Source organism: Gossypium raimondii, chromosome 5, assembly GCF_025698545.1.
Source record: "Gossypium raimondii isolate GPD5lz chromosome 5, ASM2569854v1, whole genome shotgun sequence".
NCBI classification, from domain to species: domain Eukaryota; kingdom Viridiplantae; phylum Streptophyta; class Magnoliopsida; order Malvales; family Malvaceae; genus Gossypium; species Gossypium raimondii.
The window spans coordinates 20928952-20942375 of NC_068569.1; the positions used below are offsets into that span (position 1 = coordinate 20928952).

The following is a 13424-nucleotide window of genomic DNA, read 5'->3' on the forward strand; positions in this document are numbered from 1 at the left end:
TGTATTGTTTACCTATGCTGTCTAAGGTGATATTACGTAGTTGAAGCTTAATAAAATACCTTACTCTTATAGCTTTTTAGTTATATAAGCTTTAAACCAACTTAATACTTCGATTTTTTAGTCGATTCTCGGTTTAATAGATTTAAATTTATTTTTTAGATCAATACTTAGATCAATTTCTGATCCAACAAGTCTAACCGGCCAATATAGTCTAAGTCTAACAACATTGGTAAATCACTCAAGTAAAAATTCTTATGAAATGTAAACTTTTTACTTGGAGTGATGCACGAAATTTAAACCCTTTTATATATTATCTATCTCTTGTTAATTTAATTAACTAAAATTAAAATAATTATTTAATTTATGACTTAATTAATTTAATTTATGATTAATATAAAAAATTATTATTTATCTCTTATTAGTTAAAAATAGTTATGATGCAGTATGTTATATCACCATTTTACCCATAATAACTTTAACTTAACCATAATAATTTTCACTTGACTCATGAAGCTTTAAAAATGGACCGAAATTTTCATCATTTATAGGTTAGTTAATCTGGAATCCGACCCACAACTTTTGTTGATCCTCAAAAGTTTGATCCTTCCAGATTTGATGTAAGCAAACAGCAGTGGAATTTTCATTTCTGGGATTCAGCTGCCGACCATGAATGTGACCTCGAATGAACCTGGAGAAACTGGGAAATCTGCATCTTCATCCATAATCTGCACATATAAGCAAAGATGATACAATGCTTAAAAAATGTAGCTCTTTTCATGGCAGTCCTCAAACACGAGCTTCATGGTACTACTACTACTACTCAGATCACAGGCAGGTTGTTTGCTGTCTTATTTTATAGTGCGTCAAGTACAAGCAGCTGCATTTACACGATATGAGAATGAAAAATCATCATAGTAGAAGGAAAAACTTGTAAATGAAATCTAGATACCACTAAAATCAAGTGTCATGCTACAAGAAAACAGAGGAATAATTCCAAATCATGATAAAAAATCATTCTGTCACTTGTGCAGAGGACAAGCGCAATTCTCTTTCCCTATATCTGCAGCAATACAAGGAGGTTGTTTTTCTTGATACCAAGTAGATCGGTTTTTAACTAATTCATTCAGAAAGACATCCAGCTTCTCGATGCTCACACTAGGCATCACCACCACATGTGCTATATTCCCTTCACACGCAAGTTGCCACCTACGAACAAAATCCTCATCCCTGGGCCGCTCAAACACAACTGTACTGCTTAGTTCATTTAGCATAGCACCAATTCCAGCTGCACGCAGCTGATCCTTCAAGTAGTGAGCATTTCGGAGGCATTTCTGAACTTCCTTTGCAAATCCATTGTAACCTTTTCTGTTGAGAGTATACCAAAGGAAAATAGGAGCATGACCATTCCGGCTTCCCATGATTGTAGCATCTCTTGATGCAAGGTATTCAACATTGCTTGAGAGCGCATTGACATGCTCCATCCTTGTGATTTGCACACCACAAGGCATTGGACAACCCACAAACTTGTGCCCAGAAACACTCACACTTCCAATGGGCTTCTTAAAACTAACCTTCGGTGCCTGTTCACCACCAATAATGATATCAAGCGTAAGAGGGGATAACATCCACAAAAAAAGGTAACACAATATGAGAAGTTTGAGAAACAAACTTATTTAAGATTATGCTAAAAATCATCGACTCACAGACCAGTCAATAAAAAAGCTTAATAAACATATTTATTCCTTTTTGTTTCTTTTAAACAAACTTAGAATGTTTGTGATGTTTTGCTCAAAGCAGGAAAGAAATCAAATAATTTGTCCTGCTGACCTTTTCTAGTAAGTACAGCCTGATGTTTTTCTGAGCCCTAATTATAGGCTAATTCAATTTTTTCATAGATAAATCCAGAGGAAACATATACCATTTTACATTCTGCCACTTGCAAGTGAAAAAATTATGTATCGACAACAGTCAGATTATGAGAATGTGATTAGGGAACAACTCAGCTATGCCATCCTCAAATCCACGTTAAAACAAAGCTATACACGCGATTAACTTACCCGTTTGACAAAAGGCATCATGAGTCCAAACAAAGCTCCATCACAATGAATGTAGAACCTATCACGTGAAAAACCACATCCTTCAAGGGTTTGTATCACAAGATCCAGGTCATCTACAGCACCTTTGACAGTTGTTCCTACAGTAAACAATGTTATCTGGTTATTTCTCTCATTTTAACAAAATCCATGACTTTTTGTTATATATATGGAGAGAGAGAGAGAGAGACCTATGTTAACGTTGATTATAGCTGGCTTGCTCTTGTTAGCAAGCAACTTAGCTCTGAAATCAGCACAATCAATCTCACCCGAGATTAGAGTATCCACCTTCACACACTCCATTCGATACATTCGTGCTGCTTTGAAGACAGAGTAATGTGATTCCCGTGATGCATACAAAATTCCATCCGGAAACACTTCCCTCCTGAAAACTTAATCAGTTATTTCCACATTTCAATTACGAGAAGATTACAATGCTTGAAAAATAAGTACTCCGATGTAATAGAAAAAACCACTAACCCAACTAAAATGCCGTGAAGATTGCCTTCTGTGCCACAGTTTGTAATGTAACCCCAGTAATCATTCTTCTCTATTTCCCACAAACGGGCAAACCAATCTAGCACACCAACTTCAAACTGCCTTGAATGAACTCCGTAGTTGCTCTCGATAAACGGATCTCCAAGATTGTTGATTGAGAAATGCTGTAACTGGGCTAGTGCACCATAATCAAAGTCCAGATTATACGGGTAACCTGAAAGGTTGCACTTGAGTTAATAGCCCAGAAATTTCATGGCCCTAACAGAAGTGTACCGAGGATCAATTGAATTAAAATTCATTGGAAAGTTGAGTCTGCCATATCGTTATCAGCAAAAGCAAAACTGCATTCGAATACATAAGCAAATGAACATTTCGTGATTTTACATTTTTTTTAGAACAATTACGTTAAGACGATGTTACATTATATTCATTTCTTTAATTTTTAGTTGATTACAGTTTAGCTTAACTTCTACCATGTCTATATGCTTTCGCTTTGCAGTGACATTTCAAATACCCAAATTGCATGTAAAGGAAAACGTAAAATTAAGGCCTTTGAATTCACAAATTCTTCAAGAAACAAATACGACACCAGATAACGCACTCTGTTTTACTATTAACTCTCATCATCATAAATGTAAAAAAATTCCAGGCACAATATGCAGATTACCCTTTTCTTTGTGAGCTAGATGGATATATATATATATATATATATAATCTCTCAACAGAACCAAAAATGAACTCAAATTTAACAGCCTGCTTTTAATATTAAAGACGTTAATTTCTTTACCTAAATGATGTTTGGTCCGCTCCATGAGGCTTTTGCGATATCGAGCCAAGACACCAGCCATGTAAGCCTCCTTGTCACCGGTAAACTCATCGTTCGCTTCCGGTTCCGTGACAGCGAAGCACGTGGTGTGTACGTTCTTCCCCAACACAATCTCTCTGCTCTTCTTATCCAGCTTATCCACGCCTGCATCTTCACCGTTTGCGGCCGTAACAACCGGAGGCAACGGTTCCGGTACTACAGCAGTGGGATCGAAGTTCCTCCTGGTAACTTTCGGTGAAGCAGTTTTGATCTCTACGGCCCCAGCCATGATTTTATTTTTTTAGATCTTAGAAAAGGGAAGAATGGCGTGAAGTTTGTGAAATGGGAAGGAAATTTTATTTCCTTAAAATAAAATTCCTCTATGATGCTTTCCGCAGGTGATTGTAGTAGATCTGAGAAAATGGAGAGAAAACAGGGGGTGGTTTGATCGACCGCAGTTGGGATTCTATTTATAGGCGGCTGCTTGTCATTGGTTACTTTACTTGGTCTCACTTTCCAATGCTTATTTTTCCGGCCTTTTCCCTGTAATTTTAAAAATTAATTTGTAGAAACTACAACGATTAAGGTGTTTCTATTGATAATATATGTGTAACACGTGGGTTTAACTGCTTAAGAATAGACCCACCCCACTCACAAGCTTTTCCTTTTTACAATGATGATTTGAGTTTGAATATATGAATTAATTAAAGATAAGATTTGCAAAAATCTGCAACACAATTAGGTGTGCATTGAAATAGATAATCTCCTTATAGTATAAATTGTTAAGGGCATCGTCGCACTCGAGTCAACACCTTGTGTTAGACTGCGATAAGACCACCTCCATCCTTAAAAAACAAGCCATATTTTTTATTCTTTTAAAACATTTTATTTATATTTTTAGTGAGATTAAAATTAACAATTACAGTAAATTTGGATTTATTATAGACTAAAATTAAAAATTCACTAGCTTTGTAAGTTTTCACTAGACCAAAAAGATCCAATAAAAAATAAGAGGTGTGATGAGTTCTAATGCACTGCACTATTGGTTATCCAAACAGCGGCTGAAGCACGTTTGGCACCGGCTAGGCTTTTAAGTGCACCTCACTAGAGGTAAAAGCTAAACTATAAATAGTTTTAGGGTGAGTTTAGATGAGCTGTGTGTTTACCTATGATTAGTGTAAAAATAACGGTCGTGATGAGTAAAGATAAAATTACACTTTAGCCCCCTTAAAATTATAAAAATTCGATTTAATTCTTTAAAATTTATAAATATATAGACTATAAAAAATTAAAATTTCATTCGCCCCTCTAAAAAATTGTTCTGGTTTCACCCCTGTGATGAGATTAAATACTGTAGCGTGAGACAAAAAGTAAATTAAATACACCACACCGCAACCCACCGCCCATCCAAACTCACCCTTAATCAGTGTCACGAGTGAAAGTGACAGAAATCTAATTAAATAAGTTATTTTTCAAAACATTTTTTTTGGAACATCTTTTAAAACAAATATTATAAATTGGGATTCATTCATTTTTATAACCCACGTAAAAAGTGACTTGTAGATACAATGATAAAAATATGGTATAATGATAAATTTAATTTTCAATATTTATATTTTTTAGTTAAAATTGATCATTAATATTTTAAAATGAGTCAAACAATTAAAATATTAATTTTTAATTATGTTAGCATGACGGCCCATGTGTGGTTCATATTGATATGCCACATTTGTCTTATATGTTATGTCAACAAATAATTTAAATTTTATTAAAATATTCAATTTTAGCATAAACAACACGTGGATTGCCATGTGACCTTTCATGTTTAAAAATTAATGTTTTAGTTAACATTTCATTAAAAAAACCAATAATTTATTTCATTTAAAGATTAATGGTCAAATTTAACTCTTTTAAAAGGTTGAGAGTTAAATTTCACTAAAAAAAAGAATCAAATTAACAAAATATGTAAACATTAAGAGTTTAATTTATCATTATGCCTAAAAATATAATAATGTTATGTAATGAAATTTCTATTCAATGATAAAGTAGAAGTATTTTTGCATTTTGAAATTTCATATTTTGAACTTATTATATTTAAGTTCTAATTAAATTGTTTTGATTATTAATTCAAAATTTTCAAATACATTTTTAGAATTATGTAATCAATTTATTATATAACTATTCAAATAACACTAAATATAATGGATACTATTTAATTATAACTAGTATGGTTTATCCATACTTCACACTGGATTAATTATTTATGGTGTCAAATTGTAGAGTTAAAATTTGAAGATTAAAATATACTCTAAGTAAGGTTTTCAGAACTAGACTGATGGTCAAATTCGTCATACCAGTAGTTTGTATGATGTAATTAAATCAATCATTAAAAATCATAAAAAAAACCTCGGCTCAATCCATTTTTAGCCTGGTTCAATCGATTCATACCAATTCACGGCTCAATTGATCTAATGCCTCTCTTCGGGTCGATATCCCTGTCAATTCGATTTGGTTCAAACAACGATGACTCTAAGTTTTTACACTATGTACATTTGGAATTTAGTCCTTCAATAGTTTAATCCCTTTACTTATTGGATTTAAAAATCCGCTTTCAAATTATATATAAATGTAACATTTTAATTGAAAAGTTAACTATATTAACTATTTGAATGAATCAATAACATTTTAAAAATATAAAGATTGAATTATGTTAAAAATTAAAGTATAAATATTAAATCTCAATTTTAAGTATATTAGAAGGACTAAAATTGAAAAAGAACAGAAAAAAGGCATGGTGTGTAACACCCTGATACCGACCCATCGGATCTGAACTACAAGGTGCAGCATTTGTTCCCGGAGCAACTACAAATTACAACTTTCAATTTGGCTATCAATACACATTCAATTACAAGTAAATCATGATTATTATACAATATATAATCATTTTCGAGTCTTATACAAGCTTACGAAGGTTTGTTTGCTAAACTGAGATCAATATGGACCAAAATGTAAAGAATACAAAATTTTCGAGTCAACGTCACAACTTCGGGGTTTCCTAGTTGTGACGTGACTCTCTATTAAGGTTCGTTGTGACCTCAAAGTAACAATGCCATCGCGAGAATCCTACTTTGTTCCTTGTCACAACATGACAATATGTTTCTATCAAAATTTAGCCTCCTCAAGGTAAAAAAGGCCTAAAAGTTTATGTATAGCAACCAACTCACAACTTATCAATAATTTCAAGTGATAAAATACCAAAATTATTAACTATCTAAACCAACTTCAATCCCACATACTCCAAACTAACCGAACACCATTTCAAGTCATTAGCAAAAGATCATATTATATACAACATAAACCTTTGAGACATTTAGCCAAAAGTCCCTAGGTACATGCCAAAATACCAAAATGAGCTATTTTATACAAACTTTGTTGGGTCGGAAACGATAATCTGGATGCTGACTTCAAGTCTTAGGACTTCAAAAAGAACATAAACTTGTGCACGGAAAAACAAATCGTACGTTGAGCAATAAGGCTCTATGGTACATTTATGATTCAATATATATACAACATGCATTAACAATAATGCAACTCAAGCTAAAACATACTTATATGCCCATAATAAATCTCAGTTTGTACAATTATGATTTAAGGTCGTTTAATTGATTGCATTTTCATGTTATTTTCATGTTATTTGCCCATAATAAAACATACTTATATGCCCATAATAAATGCAAATAACTCCTAAAGCATTCAATTCTCAACCATGAAATCTTTCTAAAACTTTAACAGTTTTACAATTTGGTACATGGGCTAGCTAAATGCAGCTCTCTTGATTCAATTTCCATAAAAATCAAATAAAAATAGCAAGGGGCTTACTTGAAATTAAGGTAAAAAGCTTGGAAACCCTACAACGGCGTCCTTCCCTTTGCTTTGAAATTTTGGATGGTTGGAGAAGATGAAATTATCTCTCCTTCCACTATTTCTCTCACACACACACACATATACTTGATTACAAGTTAATTAGTTTAATTTAATTATGTTTTAGTTAATTTAAACCTTAATTACTTGAACTAATTAACATACCCACTAACATATAATTAAAACAGGTCTATTTTTATTTTAGTCATTTGGTTTATTGTTATTTAAGTCCTCAAGCCTTAATCTAATTGAAAATCTATAGCGGTTAAATTTTTACAATTTAGTCTCTAAGCCATAATTACTCACAATTTCGGTTAAATCACTCAACCAAATTTCAAATTGTCAATATGATAACTACGTAAATATTTATTAAATATTTACATAATCAATGTATGAAAATGGGATCTCAAAACCACATTTTCCGACATTACTAAAAACCAGATCGTTACATGGTGGGTGTGCTATGTGTTAACATGAGGTATATATATTTGAAATTATACCACTATTTTAAAATTAAAAAGAAAAGATATTTTTATGGTTATAGATTGGTAGATTCTTTTAAAAGGGTTTTCTTTAAAGAAATTATTTTAAAAGGTTAAATGTGTAAAATTAGGGCTAATCTTTTAAGGGTTATTTATATAAAGAGTTTATAACGTATAAAAGTATTAAGTAAAAAAATGAGGTGAATATTGACATATTTAAAAAATGACAAATAAATCATATATTACTTGAAAAAATGAAAATATAATTTAAAACCTAATATACAACGTCGAGCACTTTAAAAATGTTTAGTTATTATATGATGATTTTAATTTTTTACCTCATTTAAACACTTTTATAAAAGTTAAGTTGTTATGCGATGATTTTAAAATATTTAATTTTTATGTTAGCAGCTGTTAAAAATTTTAATTTGTTTAAAAATATTATTGCATGAGATTTTATTGGCCCTTGGAGTCTGCGAGATAATAAATAATATTATGAGAAGGAGGGCAATGGGGGTTTGAAATTGATTGAGGGAAACATATTTGTAATTACTGCATGGTCCCCCACCCACCCACGACGTGAAAACTTGAAGTGTCCCTATTGGATTAAGATGTTGGTTATCTTTTCAACAATACTGTGTAGTTTTTTGTTACCACGTGTCACCCAAACTTTTTTAAAAAAAAAAAAGAAGAAAAAAGAAAGTGGAGAGAGTTCTAGCAATTATTACAATGACTTATTCTAAAAGTGACCCTTCATGCATCACTTGTAAGGATCTTATTCAGTTGCATAGGAGTGGTTGAATCTTGGCTCTTCAAGAATGGAGATACTCAACATGAAAATTTCGAATCAGGCTCCTTGCTGTAGTTCTATTACTTGTCTTCTCAAATTATCCATCACTCTTTAATTTTATTTGTTACGTTTTATATATAATTTTTTTATATAAAAATAGGGTTAATTCATAAATTGATATTTAAATAATATTATTTTTAAATTTAGTATTTATTTATTTTTGTTATAAATGATATCTAAATTTTTTCCCAAATTGATAATTCTGTTGGTGAAACCGTTGAATTTATTTAAGAAAAAAAGCTTAACTCATAAATTAATATTTAAACTATTCATTTTTTTCTTATTTTGATATGTAAACTTTTTTTTGTTACAAATAGTACCTCAACTATTCTTTTGTTACCCATTTTAGACAAATATGTTATATCCATTAAAAATTCCAACTAATAATATTTTGCCACATCATATAAACTTAAAAATATTTTTAATTATTTTATTTTTCTTTTACATTATTTCTCTCTATTTTTTTTTCTATTCTTTTTCCTTCTTTTATAATGTATGACAATACTATATGCTCCTGATTAATTCTGTTTTTGATCTTCATCACCTGCTTGCTCAACCTGGCGAGACCGAAAAAGTTATTCCATTGAGCATAACCAGTGTTTTTAGAACCGAATCAGAGATTGGACTTGAGTTGGTTGACTCACAAACCGATACAGGCCAATTGAAGCAATCTAAAAAAAATAATTAAATCGATTTTCTCTATTTTTAAATATTTTTCTTTTTTCCTTTTCATGAAATTTTAATACTTTATTTGATCGAATTAGAAGAACTGATCAAACTGAGAGTTAGTGGCCTGATTGGTTAGACCATCAGTTCAATTCTAAAGAAAGAAGAAATAAAAACAATATACAATCAACACTCTCTATGACAACCCCGTTTATCTATCCAGGTTTTGCCTGTTATAGAGAGTTGACTATTATACACCTATAACATCATGCTCTTATAGAAAGATAATAGTTGTAAGCTTACTATAGAATTTATATAATGAATTTCCATTAAATAAAGAAAGTGAGAATCAAATCAACAAAATTAAAAGACGACGTAACATGTGCATGTATTATTGCTTTTATGCATATTTTATTCGCATTCTTTCACATGATTAATTATAAAGTTCATAAATTTAAGAAGTTCAATTAATCAATGAGTAATCAAAATAAATAAATTAATTTATCATGAGTTACTAAATTCAAGTAATCAAATTATAAATTTATGATGCTCCAAATTCATAGTAGAATATTTAATTAGGGAACTTAATAGTTTATTGAATTGATATCTTTAATTCCACTCATTGAAGATTATTTTCATTTAATAAAATATAATTAATAAATTTCTTCACGTGAAATTTAATTATTTTATTGAAATAATATTTAATTAAAATCATTTTCAATTAATAAATGATAATTAATAGGCTAACTTATATGAAATGGCTATAATTTTACTTAAAAAGTTAGATCACATATTGTTGTAGAGAACTAATTTAATAAAGCACGTATTTCATAACGATGAATATTGTTGTTGTCGAAACCGCCTTTTTGAAAACAAAAATTTTAGTAGTCGACTTTAAAAATAAGAACTGGAGTCACCACCGATCCTTTATTAAGGTGTGATCGGCCCACCTTAAAAATAATTTTGGTCTGCGAAATTTGAGAAAACAAGTTCGGGAGTCAGTTACGCACGAGGAAGGATTAGCACCCTCGTAACGCCCAAAACCGGTACCAAATTGATTGTTTAATGTCTTGGTGTCGAAAATTTGAAAAGATTTTAAAGAAAACTTTTTATTTCATGAATGAATCAAAATAGTAAGACATTCTTATTTCAAAGAAATAAAACACCACACTCAGTGAGTTAGGGCACAATGTTTTTAAATCTTCAAAATACCCGAATATTGCCTTTTGCTTTTGAAAATTCTTATTTCGAGAAGAAAATGTCATGACCACTAAGTTAGGACCCAACATTTTTGAATTCCCGAGAATAAGCTTTTATTTAAAATTTGCGAATTTATTGCAAAACGAATACTTGGCTTTCTAAATTCATCGAAAAATAATCGCAATCCAGTAAGTTAGGACACAATCTTTCTCGAGAATCATGAATGCCAAATATTTTGGAAATTTGTAAAAATATGATGATTTTAATGCTTTGAAGAAATCAAAATATATTTTCCTTAAAGATATGATAAAATGTTAATGCATAACATGAAACATTACTTTAATGTAAATTATACATGTACATGTATTTATAAAATATATAAGGATGATATATAAGTGAATTTTGAGAATATGTGTAAGCATATATTAAAGCATATATATAAGTATACATATAAAGAAGGAAAAGGAATGAGATATATAAAACAAAAAACTTATAAAATTTCTAAAAAATATGTATGTATATATGTATATGAAAATTATGAAAAGATTTAAAAGAAAAGAATACAAAAATATGTATATGTGTATATATTTACAAAAAAATGTATAAGTATATGTATAAAATATAAAGTATATAAAAGTTTTAAAAAACAAAAAAATATATATATAACGTATGAATAAAAGATATGCATGTATTCGAAAAGCCTAAAATATATATATATTAAAAATATGCATATGTACTATATATATAAAAAATATATGTATGTACTATATGAAAAAATGCATATATATATATTATGTAAAAGCCTCATGATTGAATATAGTAATAATAATAATAATAATAATAATAATAGTAACACAAAAAAACAATTGTATAATATAATTATAATAATAACATGAAAAATAAGATAGCTAAAAAATGGGCTAAATTGAATGAAAGTGGATTTGAAATAAATTTGAAGATAGGACTAAATTGAATGCGCGCACAACAGTGGAGGATCAAAAGGGACATTATTCCCGCCTTCCAGAACGCTGTGCAGTGAGGGACCAAATTGAAACAGAAATAAGGTGTGCAGTAAAATTTAAAAGACTTAAGAAATCTAATTAAAACACTGCAAAATAAGGGGGACCAAACGTGAAATTAGACCATTTAAGGTCAGAACGCGCAGGCCCCGCCTCCCCAAACGGTGCTGCTTTGTTTCTGCTTTGAGGTTTTTTTTTAAAAAGGTAAAACTAGAAAAAAGAGTCAGATTCTTTCTTCTTTCTGAAAAAAAAATTTAGGGTTCCTTCAACCCTTTGTGCGCGCCGTTCCCCTTTTGCGCCAAGGCTCCGATTGCGACGGAGATGGCCACAACTCGACGGGTTCGGCGTAAAGGTAAGTTTTCTCCCTTTCTTTCCTTTATATTTGAAGTTAAAAAAATGATAAAATAAAAACTAAATGAATAAACAAATAACACAAACACCCACAAAATAAACTAAAGAAATAAAAAAAATCACCTCTGTAAATAACTTTGTATTTCTTTTAAATCTTTCTTTCTTTTCTAGTCTCTCTTTTCTCTCCCCTTTTTTACAGATTTTCAAGGCTTTAAATAGCCGAAAAATGGAAAAAAAATGAACAAAATCCAAAAAAAATCTATCCTGTTTTTGGTGGCATATTTATGTTCGTTCTTTGCAGTATCTGCGTATGGGAAAGGCGCGAGATTCAGCGGTGGTGAGGGGCGATGTCGGGATCGACGGGCGCAACGCGTGGGAGTAGTTCTGCACCGATTCTTTGCTACCGAGGCAGGGGTGTTAGGGTTTCTGAAATTTTGATGTTTTTTGGGCTGGGGTCTGAAAATTAGTTGTTGGGCCTGTTAATGGTTTGGGCCCGTTTATTGGTTTGTGCCCGGGCATTATTAGGTTTGTACAGCTGCCCCTCTTTGCTCATTATCGTGTAACGGGAATAGAGCAAAGACTAAAAAGCCCAATTGTGCCCGGTCTTACTAAGCCTCGATTTCTTCAGTGCAAAATGGCTTCAAATAGCTTTATTCCCTCCTACTGCCTCTTCATAGGTATAGGAACTAGTGCTTCAATCCACTCCACTGCAATGTCAGGGAGATAGGCTTCTACGTTGTAGCTTCTCAAAAAGAGCAAAATTTGCTGTCTTTAATCTGTTCCACTGCAACTTCAGGGAGATAAGACTTATAGCTTCAACTTGTTCTACTACAACTTAAAAATAAATCTGATGCGATCTGCTCTGCTGCAACGTCAGAGAGATGAGATATGTGGTTTTAATCCACTCCATTGCAACTTCAAGGAGATAGGATTGGTTTCTTCTGTCTGCTCCACTGCAACTTCAGGGAGATAAGACTGGATGCGATCCGCCCTCTGCAACTTCAGAGAGATAAAATCTGTGGTTTTAATCCGCTCCACTGCAACTTCAGGGAGATAAGACTTGTATATTCGATCTACTTCCCCACCAGTATGGGAAGACAAGATTTGCTCTATTTGATCTACTTCATGCCAATACATGAAGACAAGATCTGCTTTCTTCGATCGATTCCACAATCGACCAGGGAGATAGAATTGTTGGTTTCAATATACTCCACTGTAACCTCAGGGAGGTAAAATTTGCCATCATTGATCTGCTCCACTACTGCTTAGGGAGATAAGATCTATAATCTTCAATCTATTCCACTGCTGCCTAGGGAGATAGAATTACTGGCTTCAATATACTCCACCGCAACCTCGGGAGGTAAAATCGCCATTTTGATCTCGCTCCACTCATCGCTAGGGAGATAAGATCTGTAATCTTCGATCTATTCCATTGTTGCCCGGGAGATAGAATTATCGGCTTCAATGTACTCCATCAGTAACCTCGGGGAGGTAAAATCATCATCTTCGATCTACTCCACTACGCCTAGGAGATAAGAT

General features: G+C 31.7%; 1 protein-coding gene across 1 annotated transcript; it reads right to left on the reverse strand.

The window, feature by feature from the left end:
* Positions 1 to 928: 928 nt before the first annotated feature.
* On the reverse strand, positions 929 to 3898 carry LOC105769807 (serine decarboxylase). The gene is made up of 5 exons (XM_012590687.2): positions 3379 to 3898; positions 2574 to 2805; positions 2285 to 2478; positions 2058 to 2194; positions 929 to 1580 (listed from the first exon to the last, which is right to left on the reverse strand). Exons 1-5 carry the CDS (start codon positions 3683 to 3685, stop codon positions 1020 to 1022), a joined length of 1431 nt encoding a protein of 476 aa, XP_012446141.1. The 5' UTR covers positions 3686 to 3898; the 3' UTR covers positions 929 to 1019.
* Between the last annotated feature and the right edge of the window lie 9526 nt (positions 3899 to 13424).